Source organism: Jaculus jaculus, chromosome 1 (genome assembly GCF_020740685.1).
Source record: "Jaculus jaculus isolate mJacJac1 chromosome 1, mJacJac1.mat.Y.cur, whole genome shotgun sequence".
NCBI lineage: Eukaryota > Metazoa > Chordata > Mammalia > Rodentia > Dipodidae > Jaculus > Jaculus jaculus.
In genome coordinates, this window is record NC_059102.1 from 151,715,911 (window position 1) to 151,739,450 (window position 23,540).

General features: G+C 55.2%; 2 protein-coding genes across 11 annotated transcripts in view; one reads left to right on the forward strand and one right to left on the reverse strand.

The window, feature by feature from the left end:
• Grin1 (glutamate ionotropic receptor NMDA type subunit 1) overlaps positions 1–22,028 on the forward strand; it is a 32,427-nt gene extending 10,399 nt beyond the window's left edge. For 3 of the 10 annotated variants that reach the window (XM_045138228.1, XM_045138220.1, XM_004654113.2), the window contains 17 exons: positions 748–848; positions 6,696–6,817; positions 6,888–7,062; positions 9,129–9,273; positions 9,371–9,454; positions 13,781–13,922; positions 14,002–14,129; positions 15,260–15,424; positions 15,499–15,617; positions 15,743–15,855; positions 15,928–16,076; positions 16,188–16,345; positions 16,533–16,694; positions 16,958–17,067; positions 17,159–17,304; positions 18,600–18,710; positions 20,711–20,958. In XM_045138228.1, coding sequence (XP_044994163.1) covers positions 748–848; positions 6,696–6,817; positions 6,888–7,062; positions 9,129–9,273; positions 9,371–9,454; positions 13,781–13,922; positions 14,002–14,129; positions 15,260–15,424; positions 15,499–15,617; positions 15,743–15,855; positions 15,928–16,076; positions 16,188–16,345; positions 16,533–16,694; positions 16,958–17,067; positions 17,159–17,304; positions 18,600–18,710; positions 20,711–20,827 — 2,247 coding nt within the window. In that variant the 3' untranslated portion in view covers positions 20,828–20,958. Of the gene's footprint in view, positions 1–747; positions 849–6,695; positions 6,818–6,887; positions 7,063–9,128; positions 9,274–9,370; positions 9,455–13,780; positions 13,923–14,001; positions 14,130–15,259; positions 15,425–15,498; positions 15,618–15,742; positions 15,856–15,927; positions 16,077–16,187; positions 16,346–16,532; positions 16,695–16,957; positions 17,068–17,158; positions 17,305–18,599; positions 18,711–20,710; positions 20,959–21,074 lie in introns of those variants that run through there. The other 7 variants (XM_004654114.2, XM_004654116.2, XM_004654118.3 and 4 more) reach the window with 5 other exon arrangements.
• Positions 21,844–23,296, reverse strand: Lrrc26 (leucine rich repeat containing 26). Its single transcript, XM_004653875.2, has 2 exons — positions 22,545–23,296; positions 21,844–22,464 (listed from the first exon to the last, which is right to left on the reverse strand). The coding sequence occupies exons 1-2, from the start codon at positions 23,221–23,223 to the stop codon at positions 22,148–22,150; spliced, it is 996 nt and encodes a 331-aa protein (XP_004653932.2). The 5' UTR covers positions 23,224–23,296; the 3' UTR covers positions 21,844–22,147.
• Positions 23,297–23,540: the final 244 nt, after the last annotated feature.

Consider the following 23,540-nt stretch of genomic DNA (forward strand, 5'->3'; position numbering starts at 1 on the left):
GGTGCTTTCTGGCCCCACCGCGCCGAGCCGCAGGCCCAAGCAGTTCAGGAGAGCCAGGTTGTGAGGCAGACAGCAGGCAGGCAGGAGAGGGCAGGCGTGGGCGTGGGCGTGGGCGGCGTGGGTGCCCACGGCCCACCCGCTGCGACCCTGGCCCCGCATTCTCGAGGCAAGCACGGCCACAGGAGGCGCTGCTCTGGGGAGTGCATGCGAATCTCTGGGACCCCCAGGGTTTCCTTGTGGAACCCCGGGAGGGAGCCTGCCCGCCTGACCACCCCCAGAGTCTGGGCCGCTCCTGCAGGGGTCTGAGGAATCAGGCCTGAGCTGAGATCTCCCAAGGTTTTGGAAAAGTCGGTCCCATCTCCGTACCCGGTTGCATTCCAAAACTTTTCTATTTCCTGTCCGCTGCACGTCTCTTTCTGAGTTTCGGTCCACTTCAGCTTGCATGCTCAGTGCATAAAAATAAGGACAGGAGTGAGATGGAAAGAAAGATCTAGAGTCATCAGGAAGAGAGCAGAGCACAGAGTGAGTCCAGGAGAGCAAGCAGGCTGAAGAAGGCGCCAGGAGGTGAGAGAGGCCAGGCCGGCGAACAGTGAGGAGGCAGGTGCACCGTTCAGGTGGCAGGAACAGGCCATGGCAGCCCTAGCTAAGCTGCCTTGGGGTTTCCTAGCAGCTTCGACCCCACTCTTGCCACTGAGGTACAATGTCCCCTTCCCTGGCAGCCTGCTAATGCTCCTGCTCATACCACAGGCCGAGAAGGTGCTGCAGTTTGACCCGGGGACAAAGAACGTGACGGCCCTGCTGATGGAGGCACGAGAGCTGGAGGCCCGAGTCATCATCCTCTCTGCCAGGTGAGCAGGCCGGGCGGCCCTCCCCACATCACTCTGCCTCTGTCTGGGCCACAAGCCCACCCCGTAAGCCAGGACTGGGGTATCACTGGCCTAAGTAAGCTTCACCTTCCAAAACAACCTCACCAAGAAAAGCTCCAGCCCACCCTGCCTTCCTCCTGCACATCTTGTGGCCTAGCCACCTCCATATCCTTCATCTGTCCCACCCTCCCTGAACATTCCCCCCTTACAGCCAATGGTCCTTCTTGCCCTGAGCCAGGCCTTAGCGATGGGAGATGGAGAGGAGTTTGTGATTAGAAAAACCCTTGAGATTGAAGGGGTTTATTTGGAGGGCTGAGGGCAGTGAAGGGTCCCAGCAAAGTGATAAATGAAGGTGAGCTCAAGGTCCTGAGTCACCAACTGAAGGATCAGAGCAGCTGGAGGGGTAACCAAAATATGTACTTGCAAGCCGGGCGTGGTGGCGCATGCCTTTAATCCTAGCACGTGGGAGGCAGTGGTAGGTGGATCGCCGTGAGTTCGAGGCCACCCTGATACTACTTAGTGAGTTCCAGGTCAGCCTGGACTAGAGTGAGACCCTACCTCGAAAACCAAAAAAAAAAAATATATATATATATATATATTTGTAAAAATCCCAACTAACCTTGTACAGGGCCTGCTTCCACCCCCCCACCCCCCCCATCCAACTACAACACTGGGAAGGTATACACAGTAAAATTGTTAGGTTCTTCTGGGAAGGGAAAGACTAGAGTCCAAGGCCCAGAGAAAGGAAGCAGGGAAAGGGTAGAGTGGCAACCACACCATGGTCCTGAGTCCACCCCACAGCCTTCCCTAACCTTGAAGCTTTGCTAGGCTCCACTGGAAAAACAAAAACAAACAAACAAACAAACAAACAAAAAACAGCCTGGAGGAGGAGCACATCACACACCCTGCTGCCGTGCTGGCAAAATGGCCAGTCATCCTCAAGCAAGCACAGGACAGGTGTCTGCGCATTCATCCAACAAATCCCCTGGAGCGCAGCCAGGAGCATCCCACCCACTGTCTGCAGACCACAGGGCAGGACAAGCAGGACTCCGAGGCCCGGAAGACAGGCCTCTCCTTCACCCAGATGCAGGGCTGGGAACTGGTGTCCTACTCTGAGGGTGACTAAGGCCAGATACTTGTCCTGAGTGGTGCCCCCAACTTCACCTGACCCCCCCCCCAAGAAGCTTTGGCAAGCAGATGCCAATCCCTCACCCACCACCATACATACACTGAAGGATGCATTCAATGGTGTCAAAGCCACTCCAGAGTCATGGGTCATTTGTTTTTTGTCACCCATCCAACTCCGCACATTTCAAGGAGGGTGGCCCAGGGCTTCTGGAGAAAGGGCTGAAATGTGTCCTGAAAAGGGAGTAGGACAGTAAAAGCCACTTGGAAGGCAATCCCAGCCCCAAGCAAACCCAGTTCAGAGAAAACCCTACCCAAGGAAAGTCCTGTCCAGAAAAAGCTGTCCTGTGCCCTCCTTTTTTCCTAATTTGTTTACACTTCCCTCTCATAGAGCTTGAGGGAGATTTGGGCAATACGATAGAATAAAAGAAATGATGACAGGGCATGAGGGCAAATGGCTCAGAAGACTCCTTCATCCAGGCCAGGGCTACTTAAGGACCCATTACCGCAAAACAGAATTGTTCAACTATTTTTCAACTGATAGGGCCCCACCAAGCTAGACCTGCTGCCCGTGCACTGCAATAAGGGTGAACAGGGGACAAGCCAGAGAACCATGTGCAAAACGTGTGCATGGAATCCTACCACATTCAGACTCTGGCAGAGAAGTGGACACTGTCCCCAGCTTCTGACTAGTGGTCCCCAGTAACACGCACTGCACCCACAGAAAATCTTCCTTCTTGGGACACAGTCTGAGAGAGACCTTCTTGTGTTGACAATCCTAGAGTTAAGGACAAGTTTTCCAGGCATGGCTCTAAGAAAGAGGTAGCAAGAGGAAGGGCACAAGGTCATGGTAGACAGAAGCACATACATGTGTATATGTACATACATACCACCCACCCATGCATTGAGCATACAACACATAACATATGCATACATTGTTCATGCATAAACATGCACACGTAGGCACACATTGTATTGACACCACCCATACTCCTCACATCTCACATGCACATACTGCCATACACATGTAAATATAATGTAGCCACTATAAATGCATCTACTTGTGTGTACATACAGTCATACGCAGGCACAGACCCACAGATATACACATGGATATAAATCATATATGCACACATATACGGGAATATATGTAGTCATTCACACATATGCATACTTGCTTAAATGTGCATACATGGGATGGAGAGATGGCTTAGTGGTTAAGGCACTTGCTGGCAAAGCCAAAGGACCCAGATTCGATTCCCCAGTACCCATGTAAAGCCAGATACACAAGATGGCGCATGCATGTGGAGTTTGTTTGCAGTGGCTAGAGGCCCTGGCACACCCATTCTCTCTCTTCTGTCTGCCTCTTTCTCTCTCTCTCTCTCTCTCTCTGTCTCTCTCAAATAGGTAAATGAATAAATACCATATATTTATTTATTTAAATTTATTTTTATTGACAATGACCCATGGTAATTCCTTCCCCCACTTTCCCCTTTGCAACTCCACTCTCCATCTTATATTCATACATATATATATAAATTTTTTTGGTTTTTCAAGGTAGGGTCTTAATCTGGCCCAAGCTGACCTGGAATTCACTATGTAGTCTCAGGGTGGCCTCTAACTCATGGCCATCCTCCTACCTCTGCCTCCCGAGTGCTGGGATTAAAGGTGTGTGCCACCATGCCCGGCTTCCAATAGATATTTTTTTAAATGTACATACATGTACTATGTAAGCACCATATATGCACATATACATATACCACACAGAAACACTGTCAATCTCACATCACCTATACCCTTCCTGATTAATCCATGCAAGCACCACCAACCCAGCTTGAAGCAGAGAGGCCAGACAGAGTTCCACAGTTGGGAACAAGGAGGCCAATCCCTAGGCAGCAACAGACACAGGCTTTTTTTTTTTTTTTTTCGTTTTTCTTTTTCCTGTACTGGGATATGCCCAATCTACCACTGAACCCATGCTTTTTTTTGTTTTTTTTTTTTTTTTTACCCAAAAATCTGAGCATGTCAGACAAGATTCCACTGCTGAGTAGCACCTCAGCCCTTGTCACATTTGGTTCCTGCATAAGAGTTGTTGAGGTGTTTGGCAAAGAGTTCATTAAGATGCCCTTAAATTCTGGGCAATATTCTATAGAATGTGCAAAATTAATTGTCAACATTTTAAATCTCTATTTTCCCAAATTGTCTTTATTAGCATCAATGCTTGCATAAAATAGTCTGATGAGGTTTAATCTTTTTTTTTTTTTTTTGGTTTTTCAACGTAGGGTTCTGGGGATATGAACTCAGGAAGTGCTATATTGACCTAGCCATTTGCCCAGCCCTAACAGTTCTTATAAGTGAGTCAGGGGCGCTAATGCCTTTTTTTTTTTTTTTTTTTTTTTGGCTTTTCAAGGTAGGATCTCACTGTAGCTCAAGCTGACCTGGAATTCACTATGTAGTCTCAGGGTGGCCTCAAACTCATAGTGATCCATCTACTTCTGCCTTCCAAGAGCTGGAATTAAAGTCATAGGCCACCATACCTGGATAATGGTTTTTTTTTTGTTGTTGTTGTTTGTTTGTTTGTTTTGGTTTTTTGAGGTAGGGTCTCACTCTAGTACATGGTGATCCACCTACCTCTGCCTTCCAAGGGCTGGAATTAAAAGCATGCGCCACCACACCTGGCTAGTGTATTTTGGGGGGGAGGTTCGAGGTAGGTTCTCACTGGAATGCACTAAGTAGTCTCAGGGTGGCCTTGAACTTACAGCGATCCTCCTACCTCTGCCTCCCAAGTTCTGGGATTAAAGGTATGCACCACCACACCTGGCTGGCTAATGTATTTTTTTCAAGTTTTTATTAACAACTTCCATGGTTATAAAAAATATCCCATAGTAATACCATCCCCCCCCCCACTTTCCCCTTTGAAACTCTATTCTTCGTCATATCCCCTCCCCATCTCAATCAGTCTTTCTTTTATTTTGATGTCATGAACTTTTCCTCCTCTTATGATGGTCATGTTGGCTAATGTATTTTTTAAATATTTTATTTATCTGAGAGAAAGAGAAAGAGAGGCAGAGAGAGAGAGAGAGAGAATGGGCACACCAGGGCCACTAGCCTCTGCACACGAACTCCAGACACATGCACCACCTGTGCATCTGGCTTTATGTGGGTATTGGGAAATTTAGCCTGGGTCCTTTGGTTTTGCAGGCAAATGCCTAAACTGCTAGGCCATCTCTCAAGCCCGCCCCCCTTTTTTTTGAGGTAGGATCTCGCTCTAGTCCAGGCTGATCTGGATGGAATTCACTCTGTAGTCTCAGGGTGACCTTGAACTCATGACGATCCTCCTACCTCTGCCTCCCGAGTGCTGGGATGAAAGGTGTGCACCACCACGCCCAGCAAGCTTTGATGTATTAATCAGACTTTGCATCTTCAATCATTTCACCAAGTTACATGCCACAGATCTGAACTGTGTTAGAAGACTGGCATTTTTGTCAGGTTTGGTGACATCCGACATGATGCTCCTAATAATACACTTGTATTTGGCCTGCTGGGTGATCTCTGCTGTGTTCAGCCCACTGTGCCTCTACCACAAACTCCTGCCAGGACACTGCCTAGGGCACTTCTGCTGGGTGTTGCTTACATTCATCAACAGCACTGTCATTTAGAGCATCTCCTTGTTGGCTACTTGATCCTTGGGGACGTTCCAGTTTGCGGTACAGAAATCACCCAATACTCAGATAATTCACTTGACTTCACTGTGTCTACTGCCAATGCACCGGAGTAGCAAAGTGCCAGCCCTGATCAGGGCCTGCAAGGAAGAGTCTGACAGGTGTAGGATGAGTGGGGGACATCCCAGTGGCTCTTGGGAGCTTCGAGCAGACCTCAGGCTCCTTGCCATGACCAGAGACCCCCCAGCCTCAGGAAATCAGGTCCCCTGCTTCACTGTCCACAAGAATCACCTGTGAGGATACCCCAAGAGCTCATAACTCTATTCCTGCAAGGCGAAGCATGCCTGTGCTCTGTCCTGGTGGCCCTGACCCTGGGTGGCTGGGGACTGAAGTGGCTGTGAGAGCAGCTCCTCCTCTGCCTGGCAGCCTCTGTAGCATGCTCAGCTCCGCTCCTAGGACACCAGAGTCCCACTGGCATCTCACCAATTCAGAGCCACCAATTCAGAGTCATTTTACACCTTTGAACATGGAGGACCACCACAAGGGGGTGACTTAGCCAGAGGTAGTAGGGTCACAGGATCCTGGATGGATTGTCCAGGCACAGACCCCACTCTGCCATTTACACCACCTGTGCCTTGATTTCCCACCTGACACTAGTGCCTGCCCCACAGGGATCTGAGAAATCAGTTTGTGCTAGCGTTTAGAATAGGCCTTAGAACCAGCCTAGCAAGTGCTTAACAATCAGTAATCCACCACCATCCCGGGTCACCCAACACAGGGCCAGTGAGAAAGTCGGTCTGTAAGCCAGGTATACAACCTCATCATCATCCCTGTAGAGCTCTTAAACGCAGAAAGCCAGCAACTGTGATCTGGGAGGCAAATGGGTCCAAACCATCCCCTGCACTAGCCTTAAGGCCTGGTTAAGGGATGAGGTTGCGGTGGGGGCAGGCGCGCTCCGGGGGAGCACCGGAGCGGGAGCTGCCTTGGAGGCGGGAGGAGGGGGGCCGGAGTGTCTTGCCCATCACCCAGGTCTGCCCCACAGCGAGGATGACGCTGCCACCGTGTACCGTGCGGCCGCGATGCTGAATATGACGGGCTCTGGGTACGTGTGGCTGGTGGGGGAGCGAGAGATCTCAGGGAACGCCCTGCGCTACGCCCCGGACGGTGAGTGCTGGGCCGCGGGGGCGCTCGGGGCTGTAGGCGTGCCCGGGCTCTAAGCCGCGGGCTCGCGCAGGCATCATCGGGCTGCAGCTCATCAACGGCAAGAACGAGTCGGCCCACATCAGCGACGCCGTAGGAGTGGTGGCGCAGGCCGTGCACGAGCTGCTGGAGAAGGAGAACATCACCGACCCGCCGCGGGGATGCGTGGGCAACACCAACATCTGGAAGACCGGCCCGCTATTCAAGAGGTGGGCGGGGCCGGGAGGAGGTGGCTGGGCCCGCCCCCTCGGGAAGTGGGCGGGGCTGTTCTCGGGATGTGGGCGGGGCCATCCCGCTGAAAGTGAACTAGGCTGCTCTCGGGAGGGTGGTTCGCGGTCACAGTCGTTTCCCTAACCTTCCTCACCTCCTTCCATCTTCCCAGCACCACAGCTTCTTCTTCTTCTTCTTTTTTTTTTTTTGGAGGGGTTATTTTTTTCGAGGTAGGGTCTCACTGTAGCCCAGGCTGACCTGGAACTCACTCTGTAGTCCCAGGTTGGCCTCGAACTCACAACCATCCTCCTACCTCTGCCTCCCGAATGCTGGGATTAAAGGCGTGCCACACCACGCCCGGTTTGACTATGATTATTAACCCCTTCCCAACACGAACGCCAGTACTTCAGCTGTCAAGAAAGTCATGACTGCCTCCACTTGTCCACACTGCAAGCCCACACCCTACAGTGACTGGCACCTTGGGGGCAAGCTTTCACTGAAAATGGCCTGGGAGCCTCCAGAGACAAGAGTCCAGAGGCCCAAGGGAATAGCTTTTATGGAGCAGAAGTTAACTCACAGCACCCCTGAACCCGTCGGGGCCAGCCCCGGCTGAGCAGGTCCAGAGCCACTGTCCATGGTGCCCCCAACAGGTGCACACACATACTGTAGATAGATGTAGGCTGCATACATGTACTCAGATTCATGAGTGCACACAGAAACTCAGCAACACATATCCACAAGTACATGCACAGGCGTGATCTCACGTAGGGCTTACATGTGTACATAGGCTTGCTGATGTGTCCCAATGAGTGAACATATATGTATGCACACAGACAAGCCTCCCAGTGGTTAGAACCAGATGCAGGCTCGATCTACTTCCCTCACTTGCTAGCAAGTTGGCCTGGGATCCTCTCGGTTTCTGCATCCTTCTCTGTAAACCCAGAATGACAACTATAAGAATCAAATATCCTGGGGGGCTGTAGAGATGGCATAGTGGTTAAGGCACTTGCCTGAAAAGCCTAATGACCCAAATTCAGTTCCCCAGTATCCACAGAAATTCGTTTGCAGTGGCTGGAGGCCCTGACATGTTCACTGTCTCTCTTTCTCCTGCTTTTTCTGTCTTGTCTCTTCTCTTTCTGCTTGCAAATAATGCATAAAAATATTTTTTTTTAGCCAAGTGTGGTGGCGTACGCCTTTAATCCCAGCACTTGGGAGGCAGAGGTAGAAGGATCACGGAGAGTTCAATGCCACCCTGAGACTACATAGTGAATTCCAGATCAGCCTGGGCTAGAGTGAGACCCTACCTTGAAAAAATATAATTTAAAAAAAAATCAAGGGCTGGAGAAGTGGCTTAGCTGTTAAGTCTCTTGCCTGCAAAGCCTAATGACTCATGTCCAACTCTCCGGGTCCCACGTAAACCAGACACACAGTGACACAAGGGCACAAAGGCGCACATGTGCACTAGGTGACATACGTGCATCTGGAGTTTGATTGTAGTAGCTGAAGGACTTGGCATGCCGATTCTCATTCTGTCTCTCTCCCTCTCTGTGTCTTGCATGTAAAAAGGCCAGTCTTTTGGGCTTGCCTCAGAAAGAAAGAAAGAAGGGATGGAGGGAGGGAGGGAGGGAGGAAGGAAGGAAGGAGGGAATCAAATATATCCTGACAGGTGTGATGGCGCATGCCTTGAATCCCAGCACAAGGGAGGCAGAGGTAGGAGAATCACTGTGAGTTCAAGGCCAAGGTGAGACTACATAATGAATTCCAGGTCAACCTGGGCTAGAGCAAGACCCTACCTGGAAAAAAAAAAAAATCAAATATCCTAATCCATACAAGTCCTCAACACAGGATCTGGCAACAATGTCCCACAACCCACTCAGAGGCTCTTTCTGTTTTGTCTTGTCCATCTGGTGCAGGTGGACACACACCATGTCTCCCACTCAGCATGAAGGTCTACCATCTGCTAACTGTTCCTTTCTTGGGACTAGGGCAGAAGAGGGGCTTGAGCAGCTCCTGAGCCAGAAACAAGAGGCATCCCTGATAGCTGTAAGCCATGTTCCCCTCCCAGGGTGCTGATGTCTTCCAAGTACGCGGATGGAGTGACCGGCCGTGTGGAGTTCAATGAGGACGGGGACCGTAAATTTGCCAACTATAGCATCATGAATCTGCAGAACCGCAAGCTGGTGCAAGTGGGCATTTACAACGGCACCCACGTAGGTGGGGGTCATGAGGGGGTGGGGGCTGGGGCCTTAGGGTCCTGGGGCCAAGACCCCTGCGTGGCCACCCTCCATCTCATACTCCCACCCCCAGGTCATCCCTAATGACAGGAAGATCATCTGGCCAGGAGGAGAGACAGAGAAGCCTCGAGGGTACCAGATGTCCACCAGATTAAAGGTGGGGGATCCTACTGAAATGCTCCAGCATCCCCATTGCAATGCTTCATCCACTGCCTCAGGCCAGGAGGAAGGGGCAGTGAGGTCACTATACACAAATAAAGGAAGGGGATATGGGCTTGCCAGCACCTGGCTACAGTCTCACACACCTGGCTCGGCAGCTCTCTCCCGTACCCTATCCTGGCCAGTTCTAGTTACATCTGCAGAAGAGCTCATGGGGGACAGAAGGACAGCAGGTCATTCTGTGCCTGGGTGCAGAGCTCAGCTTTAGCATGACATTCATGTCTTGAATGTCTCCTCTGTCCTCCAGGTGGTTCCTCTCTCCCTGGGCTTCTGGGAGCCCCCTCTAGCTGGCTTTTGCCTGCATAGCATCTTTTCCTCTGCTTACCTGCATGCTCCCTACCTTGGGCTCATTCGTGTTCTCCTAGGAGCTGTTGGAGAGCTCCTCTCCATGCTGAGCCATACCATAGTCACACCAGATCTGCTGATGCCCCAGCCCACCAAAAGCAGAACCTTAAGTGGCAGGTTCCTAGCCAACCTTCTCTCAGTGTCCCAAAGTCATCCAGTGTCTCAGCAAGGCTGGGAAGATGGCTCAGTAGGTAAAGTGCTTGTTGCTCAAGCATGAGGCCCTGAGTCTGGATCCCTGGAAACCATGAAAAATGCTGAATGTGGTGGTTGAGCCTGTAATCCCAGCACTGGGGACGCTGAGACACGTGGAGATCTAAAATTTCCTGGCTACCTAATGTAAAGAATCGGTGAGTTATAGGTTCAGTATGAGACCCTGCCTCAAAAAAATAGAGTGGGGGGGGGGGCTGGAGAGATGGTTTAGCGGTTAAGGTGTTTGCCTGTGAAGCCTAAGGACTCAGGTTCGACTCTCCACCTCCCACGCAACCCAGATGCACATGCGCACGAGGGGGTGCACACGTCTGGACTTTGATTGCAGTGGATGGAGGCCCTGGCATGCCAATACCCGCCCCCCGCCTCTCTCTTTCATAAAAAAGGCCAGTCTGTGGGACTTGCCTCAAAAAAAAAAAAAAAAGTGGGGAGCAACTGAGAATGACATCCAACATCAACCTCTGTCCTCTCTGCACACATGCACTTATGTGCTTCCATACACATACAAATGCACATGCTCACCACACACATAAATACATACAAAAACATCTAAGCCCTGCCTACTTTCTGAGCCTAGTGCTACAGCCTGGGGCCCAGCCACCATGGCTTGACCCTTGGACCCCCTCCTCAGTGTCTGCCCTTCACGCTGACAGATTGGGCTTTTCTGGGGCAAATATGGAACCTCTGCAGCTCAGGCACCTGGTGTTGAAAAGTCTGAAAGTTGCAGCCAAACACCAACACCCAGGAGGTCATGTTAAGGCTGTGAGGGAGTGGATGGCCATTTATGTTTCTGGGCCCACTAAGTTTTGAGCAATACTAGCATTATTACTTGTATAATAGAAAAAATATATATAACGAGCTAGGTGTGGTGGTCCACACGTTTAAGCCCAGCACTCGGAAGACAGAGGTAGGAGGATCACTGTGAGTTCAAGGCCACCCTGAGACTACATAGTGAATTCCAGGTCAACTTGGGCTAGAGTGAGACCCTACTTTGAAAACCCAAATAATAACAACAACAACAACAATTAATAATAATAATGAAAGATTTCAAAAACAAATAAGCCCCCTTCCCCAGGGATAAAAGCCAACATGCTGCCCTTGAGGTGAGGCTAGGTCCTGTCCCCTTCTGCTGATTCCTCTTTCCCTAGACCCCCCGCTTAGGGGCACCTTTCCCACTGCCTGTCACCACCCCCTGCCCTTGCCATCTGGCCTGGACCATCTGCCCCTCTGCTTTTCACCCTCCCATAGAGTCTCTGATCAGCAGGCTATGCTCCCCTTCAACACTCCCCTAGACCTGCATCTGTCCCCCACCACAAGACTTCCAGCCATGGCAGACAGGGAGGGGAGAAAGCTGAAGCCTGGGCTGAAAAGGCAGCGGTGAAAGAGCAACGTCAGCTGGGCATGGAGGTGCATGCCTGTGGTCCCAGGGGCGGCGGGAGAATGGAGTTCAAGGTCATTCTTGGTTGCACACAAAGAGAGATGGAGGGGTGGAGAGAGAAGCAACAGGGGACAGGAGAAGGGACAGATGAAGGTCACAGGTGAAGGGCAGGTGGAGGCCAGGAGAGGTAGGGGACAGATGGAAAATCTGTCATCCTGGCAGTGAAAGGACAGAATTGGGCTCTGGCTGGGATGCAGTTTCTTCTCACTGGCCTGAGAGCCCACCCAGAATCCCCACAGGCCAGAAGATATATAAAACAGGACTTGAGGAAAAAGAGACCACAAAAGCTAGGTGCAGTGGTGCTCCCAGAACCTGGAAAGCAGAGGTAGGAGGATTACTGTGAGTTGAGGCCAGCCTGGCCTAGAGTGAGACCCTACCTTGAAAAAAATTAAAAAATATAAATTTATTTAATTTCAAGGAGAGAAAGAGAGAGGGTGAGAGAGCACACCAGGGCCTCTAGCTGCTGCAAATGCACTCCAGGTGCATGGGCCAGTTTGTGCATCCGGCCCTACGTGGGTACTGGGGAATTTCAGACTTTGCAGGCAAACACCTTAAGTGCTGCAGTCTTTTTGTTGTTGTTTTGTTTTGTTTTTCAAGGTAGGGTCTCACTCTAGCCCAGACTGACCTGCAATTTACTATGTAATCTTAGGGTGGCCTCGAACTCACGGTGATCTTCCTACCTCTGCATCTCGAGTGGTGGGGATTAAAGTCGTGTGCCACCACACCTGGCTTGTTGTTTTTTGAGGTAGGGTGGTTTCACTTTAGCTCAGGTTGACATGGAATTCACTATGTAGTCTCAGAGTGGCCTCAAACTCATGGTGATCCTCCTACCTCTACCTCCTCAGTGCTGGGATTAAAGAAGTCCGCCACCATGCCCGGCCAGTCCAAATTTTTTTAATATTCAAATTTTTTATTTTTATTTATTTATTTGGGGCGGGGAGAGACAATGGGCACATCAGGACTTCCAGCCACTGCGAATGTACTCCAGATGCATGTGACACCTTGTACATCTGGTTTACATAGGTCCTGGGGAATCAAACCTGAGTCCTTTACCTTTTCAGGAAAGCACCTTAACTGCTAAGCTATCCTTCCAGCCCCCAGCCCAAATTTTTTAATATTTTATTTATTTATTTGAGAGAGGGAGAGAGAGGTAGGCAGAGAGAGAGAGAGGTATGCAGAGAGAGAGAGAGAGAGAGAGAGAGAGAGAGAGAGAATGGGAGTACCAGGGCTTCCAGCCATTGCAAATGAACTCCAAGCGCATGTTCCACCTTGTGCATCTGGCTTACATGGATACTGGGGAATTGAACGTGGGTCTTTAGGCTTCATAGGCAAGCGCCTAAACCATTAAGCCATCTCTCCAGCCCCCCCCCAATTTTTTTTACTTTTTTTTTTCAATAAGGCTGGCTTGCTATTCATAAGATGGTATTGGGGCAGGGCTCTAAAGTTACTAAGAGCAGTGCTTGACACTGTGGCCAGTTGTGATGTCAACAGGGTCTTGGCCACAGGACAGCCATGTCTAGAGGTCATAGACTGTGCTCTCTGACCCAGGTGGGCAGCTACTGATCATGGGCTCAGGGCAGAGCCAGTGAACTGCGGTGCCCAGAGACCAGCCATCTGTTCCACTCCTGTTCTCTGTCTGATGAGTCATCTGGCCTAAGAGTCCATTTGGAGCAAGTTGGAAGTCCAGTTGTCAGACAGTAGAGGCCCCTGTGAGAGTCAGATGAAGAGATTCTTTCTCTTGTTCCTCTTCCTGAAGCCTCTTCTTACCTCCTTCCTCCTCCTTCGCAGTGATGGGAATTAAACTCAGGCCCCTGTACATGGTAGGCATGCATTCTGCCTTGGAGCTCTGTCCCCAGCCAGCCTGTGTGGATCAATTCTGGTTATTAGCCAAGTCCTCTCTGGACATTAGGTCCTGGGACACCTGATGATCCCTCCCAATTTTTTAAAGTGGCCACACAAAGCTGATAGTGTTTCAGGAGGCACTTGTGATGAGTCAGGGCAGATGACTAGGGAAGTCTATGCCCCATTTATGTGAGCATCCTCCAGACCTGTATCTGTCCACAAGAGCAGCAGGCGGGTGATGCTGATCGGGTCTAAAGGATGTGGACTGGCCCTCGAAGATATTCTGAGAGACCCCAAGCTTGAGCAGGGCTCAGAGGTGTGATTTGGAGCAGCATTGGAAGTGGGGTGGGCCATTGCCATGTGCTGGGAAGAGCCAGCGCCCGGAAACAACCCAGGGCAGGTGTTCCAGGCTGGCTCTCCCCTCGCCCCCAGATCGTGACGATCCACCAGGAGCCCTTTGTGTATGTCAAGCCCACGCTAAGCGATGGGACGTGCAAAGAGGAGTTCACCGTCAACGGCGACCCCGTCAAGAAGGTGATCTGCACTGGGCCCAACGACACATCACCAGGCAGCCGTAAGTGCGGGGCAGGGCGGGGCGGGGTACAGGTTAACAAAGCCGGGAGCCCGCTATGACTGCCCCCCCATTCCCTTAGCGCGCCACACGGTGCCTCAGTGCTGCTATGGCTTCTGCGTTGACCTGCTCATCAAGCTGGCGCGGACCATGAACTTCACCTACGAGGTGCACCTTGTAGCGGATGGCAAGTTTGGCACTCAGGAGCGGGTACGGAGTGGATGGCGGGGACTGGGTCTGCAAGCTCGTGGGAGGGGCTGGACACTGGGCAGAGCCCTTTGGGGAGGGCCACGTAGGCTGAAGGGGAGGCTAGTGAAAGGGGCCGGTGGGTCAGGTGGAGCCCTTGTGGGAGGGGCCTATGGGCTGGGTGGAGCGTTCGTGGGAGGGACATTAGGTTGGGAAGAGCTTCTATTTTGGTTTGTCTTTTTTTTTTTTTTTTTTTTTTTTTTTAAGGTAGAGTCTAGCTGTAGCCCAGGCTGACCTGGAATTCACTATGTAGTTTCAGAATAGCCTCAAACTCACAGTGATCCACCGACCTCTGCCTCTCCAGTGCTAGGATTAAAAGTGTATGTCACCAAGCCCAGTTTTTTGGATTTTTTTGTTGTTGTTTTGGGTTTTTTTGTTTTGTTCTGGTTTGGTTTTTCGAGGCTGGGTTTCACTCTAGGTCAGGCTGACTTGGAATTCACTATGTATTCTCAGGGTGACCTTGAACTCATGGCAATCCTCCTACCTCTGCCTCCTGAGTGCTGGGATTAAAGGTGTGCACCACCACGCCCAGACTTTTTGTTTTGTTTTATTGTTTTTTAAATACTTTTTTTTTTTTTATTTGAGAGAGAGCGAGAGAGCATGCCAGGGCCTCCAGCCACTGCAAGCAAAGTCCAGATGGATGTGCCATCTTGTGCATCTGGCTTACATGGGTCCTGGGGAATCAAACCTGGGTCCTTTGGCTTTGCAGGCAACTGCCTTAACTACTAAGCCATCTCTCCAGCCCCTTTATTTTTGTTTTTTTGAGGTAGGGTCTCGCTGTAGCCCAGGCTGACCTGGAATTCACTATGTAGTCTCAGGGTGGCCTCAAACTCACAGTGATCCTCCTACAGCTGTCTTCCCAGCGCTGGGATTAAAGGCGTGTGCCACCATGCCTGGCTATGATTTTTGTGTGTGTGTGTGTTGGGGGGAGCTTTTGTGGGATGGCCATTTAGGCTGGAGAGGGGCTAGTGAGAGTGGCCTGCAAGTTGAGATACAGCTGGAGCAGGAGACAAGACTCTCCATGCACTAGGACTCTCTGCCCTGGGAGCTGTGCCCAACCTGTCCTCAGCCCTGCTGGCTCCGGCACCCCACAGGTGAACAACAGCAACAAAAAGGAGTGGAACGGGATGATGGGTGAGCTGCTCAGCGGACAGGCAGACATGATCGTGGCACCACTGACCATTAACAATGAGCGTGCTCAGTACATTGAGTTCTCCAAGCCCTTCAAGTACCAGGGCCTGACCATCCTGGTCAAGAAGGTAGGCAGGGTCAAGGATGGGTGGGGTGGGGTCCTGGAGGACCCAGGCATCACTGACCACCTGACTACCTGCAGGAAATCCCCCGGAGCACACTGGACTCATTCATGCAGCCCTTTCAGAGCACACTGTGGCTGCTGGTGGGACTGTCAGTGCATGTGGTGGCCGTGATGTTGTACCTGCTGGACCGCTTCAGGTAAGCGCTATGCAGGGGACCAGACACCTCCATCTGTAGGGCAGGTGAAGCTGGACAGGGCTGGGTAGAGCCGCCTTTCCTGTCCTCTCTCCTGCCCTCTCTCCCACCTGCCCTTTGCACCGCAGTCCTTTTGGCCGCTTCAAGGTGAACAGTGAGGAAGAAGAGGAGGATGCACTGACCCTATCCTCTGCCATGTGGTTCTCCTGGGGTGTCCTGCTCAACTCTGGCATTGGGGAAGGTGAGGCGAGGCCCAGTCCCCACCTTGCAGTACCCCTGCCTTCCGGGAGCTGACCCAAATATCTGCCCACAGGAGCCCCCCGAAGCTTCTCTGCCCGCATCTTGGGCATGGTGTGGGCTGGCTTTGCCATGATCATTGTGGCCTCCTATACTGCCAACCTGGCAGCCTTTCTGGTGTTGGATCGGCCCGAGGAACGCATCACAGGAATTAACGACCCACGGGTGAGGCTCCTGGGCAGGTGGAAAAGGTCACGAGGTTAAGAGGGTTCTGTTTCAGGCGGGGGGGGGGGGCGCCTGGAGAGCAGCCGTGAGCCCCGCCCTCTGCCACTGCAGCTCAGGAACCCCTCCGACAAGTTCATATACGCCACCGTGAAGCAGAGCTCGGTGGACATCTACTTCCGGCGGCAGGTGGAGCTGAGCACCATGTACCGGCATATGGAAAAGCACAACTACGAGAGCGCGGCTGAGGCCATCCAAGCTGTGCGGGACAAGTGAGCGGGCCGACGAGGGTCACCGCAGCTGGGGGGCACAGTGGGAGGGCAAGCAAAGCGGGGGTGGGGCGGGCGGATCCATGCAAACAGGAAATCCAAGTGAGCAGAACATCCAGCGCTGCCGGGCAAGCGGGGCGGGTGAGCCCCCCAGTGTGGAGCTCCCGTAACCTCCTCCATCTGCCGGCAGCAAGCTTCACGCCTTCATCTGGGACTCGGCAGTGCTGGAGTTCGAGGCTTCACAGAAGTGTGACCTGGTGACCACAGGCGAGCTGTTCTTCCGCTCGGGCTTTGGCATCGGCATGCGCAAAGACAGCCCCTGGAAGCAGAATGTCTCCCTGTCTATACTCAAGTAAGTGGGCCGGGCACCTCACTGCAGCCTCCCCGCCCCACTCTGCTCCAAGGGCCTACCCTGGAATTGGGTCTCAGCCCAACTGACAACACACCCCAGGTCAGGCGCTGCCCGCCCCACATTCACACCACGCTGCTGCAATTGCCTTGTGGGGTATCCCACCCGCTGCAGGCCTCGTCCGATTGGGGCGTCCTCCCACGTGTAGGAAATTCTCACTCAAAGCCATCTGCAAGCCCCACCCTCACTCTCATACTCCGCACCAGGTCCCATGAGAACGGCTTCATGGAGGATCTGGACAAGACATGGGTTCGGTATCAGGAATGTGACTCTCGGAGCAACGCTCCTGCAACCCTCACTTTCGAGAACATGGCAGGTGGGCCCCTCACGGCTACGCTCTAGGGTGGTTCCTCTCTGGGAACTGTAGCCTCTGGGCTGACGGCTGAGCCTCTGGGTCCTGCACACAGGGGTCTTCATGCTAGTGGCCGGCGGCATCGTGGCCGGAATCTTCCTGATTTTTATTGAGATTGCCTATAAGAGACACAAGGACGCCCGCAGGAAGCAGATGCAGCTGGCTTTTGCAGCAGTGAACGTGTGGAGGAAGAACCTGCAGGTAGGACAGGCCACCCTCCGAGGCCTGGCGCCCAGGGCCCGGCCTGGCCACGGCCCTCCTCCATCCCCACGGGCCGTGGCACTGGCTCTGGCTCCCATGGGCAGGACTGGTGCTAGGAGCCATGGCCAGGGCAGTGGTGAGTGCTCCCAAGGCACAGGGGCAGCACAGGCAGGGGGTTGCCTGCAGGTGGCCACCCACTGCCAAGCTGGGCCGAGGGAGGCCATGTGCCCTGTTCCAAGCTTCCGCCCGGCCCCTCTGTCTCCAGAGTCACCCACCGGCACTCATTCCGTAGGAAGGCAAGCAGGCAGGGTAAGACAGGGGCCCACCTGTGTGTAGCATGTGAGTCCGAGATGAATTTGGCACTCTGCCACCCAAGCTCCCTCAAAACCTTTTGGGACCCCTTTTCTTGCTGTGTCCTGCTTTGTGATTCCAATCCGAATGGGACTGACCTGCCCTCACCTGCTGCCTCAGGCCGCATCCATGTGGGTTTGTGGTGAGCAGGAGTGAGGCTGCATGTGGGACAGTCACAGTCCACCAAGGAAGGGAATGGGCTGGGCACTGGGGCCCATGCAGGCCTGAAGGCTGGTGGCCAATGGTCAGGTTCCGGTCTGTTCATCTCTTCTCTTTCTCTGGGCGTCTTCTTGGAGCAGGGTGCTGAGCTGACATTGGCACTGCAGTGAGGACTGTGGTGGGGTGGAGGGGAAACAGGGTTGTTGGAGCCCTCATACCTCTCATCCACCCACTCTTGCTTTTGGCCCCACAGGTCCCCTGGGGACCTGGCCACTGCTCTCGCTCCCAGGGCCATGCTGGCCATCAGACTGTAGGCCAGTATCCTGGGATCTGCCTCTATCTATCACTCCAATTCCATCCTGACACCTCCTTGGTCCCTTGGCCCCTTCCTGATATGTGTGCCCCTTGGGGTCAGCAGCCTCTGAACAGAAGGGCTGCTGTGGCCTAAGGTGGAGCTCCTCCAGTCCCTGGGGACTCCTCCTCCTCCTCGGGACGCCTGTAAGACAGGGCCACCCAGGAGCCAGACAGCCAGGTGGACCTCCCAGGAAGAGCGCCAGCGGGACCCCCAAGCCCAGCCCCAGCACGAGCAAGGACAGGCCCGACCCCGGGCAGAAGAGGCCACCCTCGAAATTCCGGCTGTTGGTCCATCTGTCCAGCACAGGGAGACAGGCAGGAGCGAGGGCCTGAGTGGCCAGCCAGGCCTGGCAGTGGCCCCCAAGGAGCAGGCAAGGGCAGGTGTGGCCGCCACCCTTAGCCATCTAATCACTTATACATATTCATTTTAGGATAGAAAGAGTGGTAGAGCAGAGCCCGACCCTAAAAAGAAAGCCACATTTAGGGCTATCACCTCCACCCTGGCCTCCAGCTTCAAGAGACGTAGGTCCTCCAAAGACACGGTAAGGGGGAAGCACCCCAGTCCCGCGTCTCCGACTCCTCCCTCGCCCCATGTCTGTCTCCCTCTCCCTTGCCATCCCACCCCTGCCCCCACCTCCAATCCTGGCCATCTGTGCCTCTGCCCCAAGTCAGCCTTTTGCCCATCCTCCACCCATACACGGGTGTCGTCCTCCAGGACTCTGCAAACCTCTCCCCGCCCTCACTGCTCCTCAGCTTCCCTTGTGTCTCCGCGTTAGTCTGCCCACCCCTCCCCCCATGCCATGAGCCACACACCATCTGAAAGCCGTGTCATGTTGTTGGTCAGTCAGTCAGCCTCACCACCTCTCTGGGCCACCTGGACCCTGGGAGCCAGAGTGACCTTGTCCCAGGTTGCCCCGCCAAGAGGCCACACCACGTCTCCGTGACACCCGTTTCTCTTGCCTCCTCGAGGGGCCCCCGCTGCCGTCACTCCCGCCCTGCGACGGCCCTGGAAGGGGTGGCTGTGATGTCCCATCCCGTCCGTCTGTCTGGCCACTGGCCCTGCCCCCCAGACACCTGTCTCACCTGTCTCACCAGAGCCATGCGTGTTGCATCTTTCATGTGGTCTCTGTGTGGGCCGGGGGGGCTGGGGGTCGGGCCTGGGTCCATCTGGGTGGACGGCTGGGCCTAGCATTGGAACTGGCCCCTGGTCACAGGGGACTGTCAGATGGGTAATGGGGTGGTGGGACCAGTTTGAGCAGGACCCTGCCAGAGGTGTGGCAGCAGCCCTCAGAAGGTCTGAGCGTGGATAGGGTATCCCTGCAAACTTTGGTCTGCAGCACACAGGAGTAACACTGAGGTTTTTGGAGGGAATGCCAATGAAGGGGAATCTAAGACCAGCACCTTAGCTCAGACCCCCAAGTATTAGCACAGGACCACTGTCAGAACCAGACCTTCTGCCTTCCGAGCCAGAACCCTTGTCTCCTGCCTTGGGCAGCTTGCCATTACACCAGAGATGGACACTAAGATCAAAGAGTACCCCACCCCTTTAAAGAGTCCCTGACTTGTTAGAGACACCTTGGTCTCAGGCAGCCACTGTCCAGCCTATAGGAAGCCTCCCAACCTGCAGACAGATTCACCCCATGGTCTTGTGTCCCAGGAGGAATAGGGATGTGTAGCCACTCCCCTGTGCCCAGGATGAAGGGCAAACTCCAGGACACAGACAAGACTTGACAGAGCCATCCAAGTCCAGGTTGAAAGCACCGAGGTTTCCCCAGACAGACCCATGTGGCCTGCTCTCTGGAGGGCTTGGCTCAGGGAGGGTGGATAAAGAGGGAGGGCATATGAGCTGCAGCCACTGGCGGCTCCAGGAGCTGAAGCAAACACAAGCAACCCTCAAGGCTGCCAGGTCAGGTCAGGGAAAGCCGACAGGGCCTATGCTGCAAGGTCTGAGCTAGGAATCCACCAGGGGGCGCAGGGGAGGAGATCAAGGTCAGAGCACTGTGGGTTGGAGTGTGTGTGTGGGGAGACTATCTGGCAGAGAGGACAAACATTATGGGCCAAGTGGCCAAAGTGGGGAAGCACAAAAGTCCTGCAGGTGACAGGTCATTTACAGATGGTGGCACCAAGTTCTGGGCCCCATCTGGAGCTGACTCAGGTGCAGCTCAGAGATGAGCATGGTGCCTTCCTGGGTACTTGTTCTCAGTGGAATCCTCAGCCTAGTCTCCCTGGGCACCAGGGACTATCCTACCGGGCCATCTGGGGCTGGCCCCCACCCTGCAGGGCTGACTGTCCCACATTTGCCACCGGGGGCTGGGTGGGGGAGGGCAGCCCAACTCCCACCCTGTCTCTGGGGCAGGGTGCCTGTTCAAAGGGAGGTCTGGGTGGGGGGCTCCTTTGGGAGGGGTGGGAACGGTCCAGCTGCTGAGATCCTCTGCCCCTGTCCTGTGGCTGGTCTGGACCAGGGCAGCACTGGGCACTCAGGGCTGGGATTCCTGGTGGCCGGCGGGGCCAGCAGGTATTGATTGTTGGTTCTTATTTATAGAGCACCGGGGGTGGACGCGGCGCTTTGCAAAACCAAAAAGACACAGTGCTGCCGCGACGCGCTATTGAGAGGGAGGAGGGCCAGCTGCAGCTGTGTTCCCGTCATAGGGAGAGCTGAGACGCCCCGCCCGCCCTCCTCTGCCCCTCCCCCGCAGACAGACAGACAGACGCACGGGACAGCGGCCTGGCCCACGCAGAACCCCGGAGCACGACGGGGTCGGGGGAGGAGCAGCCCCAGCCTCCCCCAGGCCGAGCCCGCCTGCCCGCCGGTCGGCCGGCTGGCCGGTCCACCCTGTCCCGGCCCCGCGCGTGCCCCCGACGTCGGGGCTAACGGGCCGCCTTGTCTGTGTATTTCTATTTTACAGCAGTACCATCCCACTGATATCACGGGCCCGCTCAACCTCTCAGATCCCTCGGTCAGCACCGTGGTGTGAGGCCCCCCGGAGGCGCCCACCTGCCCAGTTAGCCCGGCCAAGGACACTGATGAGTCCTGCTGCTCGGGAAGGCCTGAGGGAAACCCACCCGCCCCAGAGACTGCCCACCCTGGGCCTCCCGTTCGCCTGCCCTGCTGCCTGGTGGGCAGCCCCTGCTGGACCAAGGTGGGGACCGGAGCGGCTGAGGACGGGCCAGAGCTGAGCCGGCTGGGCAGGGCCACAGGGCGCTCCGGCAGAGGCAGGGCCCTGGGGTCTCTGAGCAGTCGGGTGAGGGGCCTAAGTGGCCCCAGGTGGAGGGGCCTGGAGCACAAATGACAGCCCCATCCTCCCTCCAGCCGCCACCCTGAGCCACAGTGGGGGCCCATGGCCCCAGTTGGCTGGATCACCCCTCCGCTAGCGCTTGCTCTGGGCAGCCTGAGCTCCACCCCTCTCCTCTCCTGCTGCACCATCCTCCCACAACCTTCCTTCCCCATCCCATTCTCTGGGCTGGCCCTGACCTTCCCCCAGGGCCAGCTCTGTCTGCCCGGCTGGCAACAGCTCCCAAGGGTGCTCTCTGGCTCCCGGCTGCCTCGGGCTCCTCCAGACTGAGGGCTGAGCCTCTTCGTCCACCTGCAGTCGTGGCAGGTTTCTCCAGATGCTGGCTCGGACTGTCTTGAACCCTGCCCTGCACCTTGGGCACCGGAGAATACCACCTGCCCTCTCTTCTGAGTGCCACTCACCCACCACCTTGTATATGACCAGCCCTCCCAGTGTCCAAGCGCGTGCCTTCCCAGCGCGGCCCGTGCGCAGCAATGCACTGCCCCTCTACCCCCAGGGGGGCCGGGGGCGCACAGCCACCCCCAACCCCGGGATTCAGTGGTGATGCCTAAAGGAATGTCACGAAAATTTCTGGTCTGTGTCACTTGTTGACGCCTGCTGAGAGGGTGAAGGGAGGACCAGGGGTTGGGAAGAGCTTCCAGAGTGTAGAAAGCTGCAGGGGTGCCCGGAACAACCGCAGGCCCCTCTCAGACTCGGGCAACTGCAGCGGCTGGGCTCCCAGGATCCGTGGAGGGAGGGCCCTCGGGTTCGGGAGCTTTCTTTGGTGAGCGGCGCATTAAGGTGCGGTGGCGGCGACGGCGCGCGCGGCAAGCGGTGAGCACCGAGCCCAGTGCTAGGCAGGTGGCCAGGCTGGCGAGGAAAGAAACAGGCCCGACCGCGTAGATCACCGCCAGGTCTCGCGCGGCAAGCGGCTGGACACAGTGTCTGAAGGCGGCGTCGGAAAAGGCAGTGAGTGGGCTGAGTGTCTGGCGCCTCGGAGACACGCAGAGTAGGGTCTTGGCCTCTGCGGGACACAAGCGTGGGCGTCAGATGGCGACCGAGGCTGCACCAAGCACTATCCAAGCCTGTGCCCACCCTGCTCACCTGACTCCGGACGCGGGTGCCTGCGAAGCCAGGTGCAGAGCGGGCGCAGAGCGCAGCCGCACGTCCAGGGGTTGCCGCGCAGGCGCAACGCGTCGAGGGCGGGCAGGCCGTCCAGCAGGCCGGGCGCGAGCGCCGACAGCGCGTTGTCCTGCAAGCTGAGCGCGCGCAGCAGCGGGAGCGCGCCCAGGGTCGCAGGCTCCAGTTGCGCCAGACGATTGCTGGCCAGGGAGAGGGAACGCAGCGCGCGCAGTGGCACGAAGGTGCCAGGAGCCAGAGCTTCCAGCTGGTTGGCGCTCAGGTCCAGCCACTGCAGCGCGCCGAGACCCCAGAAAGCTCGCCCGTGCACCGACCGGAGCCCGTTTTCCCTCAGGTCCAGGAAGAGCAGCGCGCCCGCCCCGGCGAAAGCTCCCGGCGGCAGGGCGCACACGCGGTTGTGATCGAGTAGCAGTGCGCGCACGCGCCTGCTCAGGCCCGCGGGCACGGCGGGCAGCGCTAGCGCAGAGCAGTTGGCCTGGCCGCCCGGGATACACGCGCACGCCTCCGGGCAGTCCGGGCCGCCCGGGGATCCCCAGAGGGTTGTTCCGGTGGGGGCTTGGGCCCACCCTGACCTCAGGGGCAGGAGCAGCAGCAGCAACAGCGATAGTAGCGGCGAAGGCCGGGAGAGAAAGGAGCTCTGCATGGGGGCAGCTCCGTGACCCAAGGTGGGTGTCCTGATCCCTGTGCGTCTTCGAAGCCCTAGCGCCGTGGAGTTGTTGCTGCTATACCTGGACAAATATTAACTGTCTGGTCCGAGCTCAGGCACTTCCGGTCCCACAGCCTTTTTCTCACCTGGGGCGGGGGCCAGGCACCAAGCCAACACCCTGTACTACCAAGCCACATGTCCCGGAGCTTCAGTCTTTTGGCTTTGCGCCCATAATGGCACTGATGGGACCACCTGGTGCACTGCAGAGTCCTGAGTAGGGAGAGCACACCCACCAAACCAGCCTATTCCACACA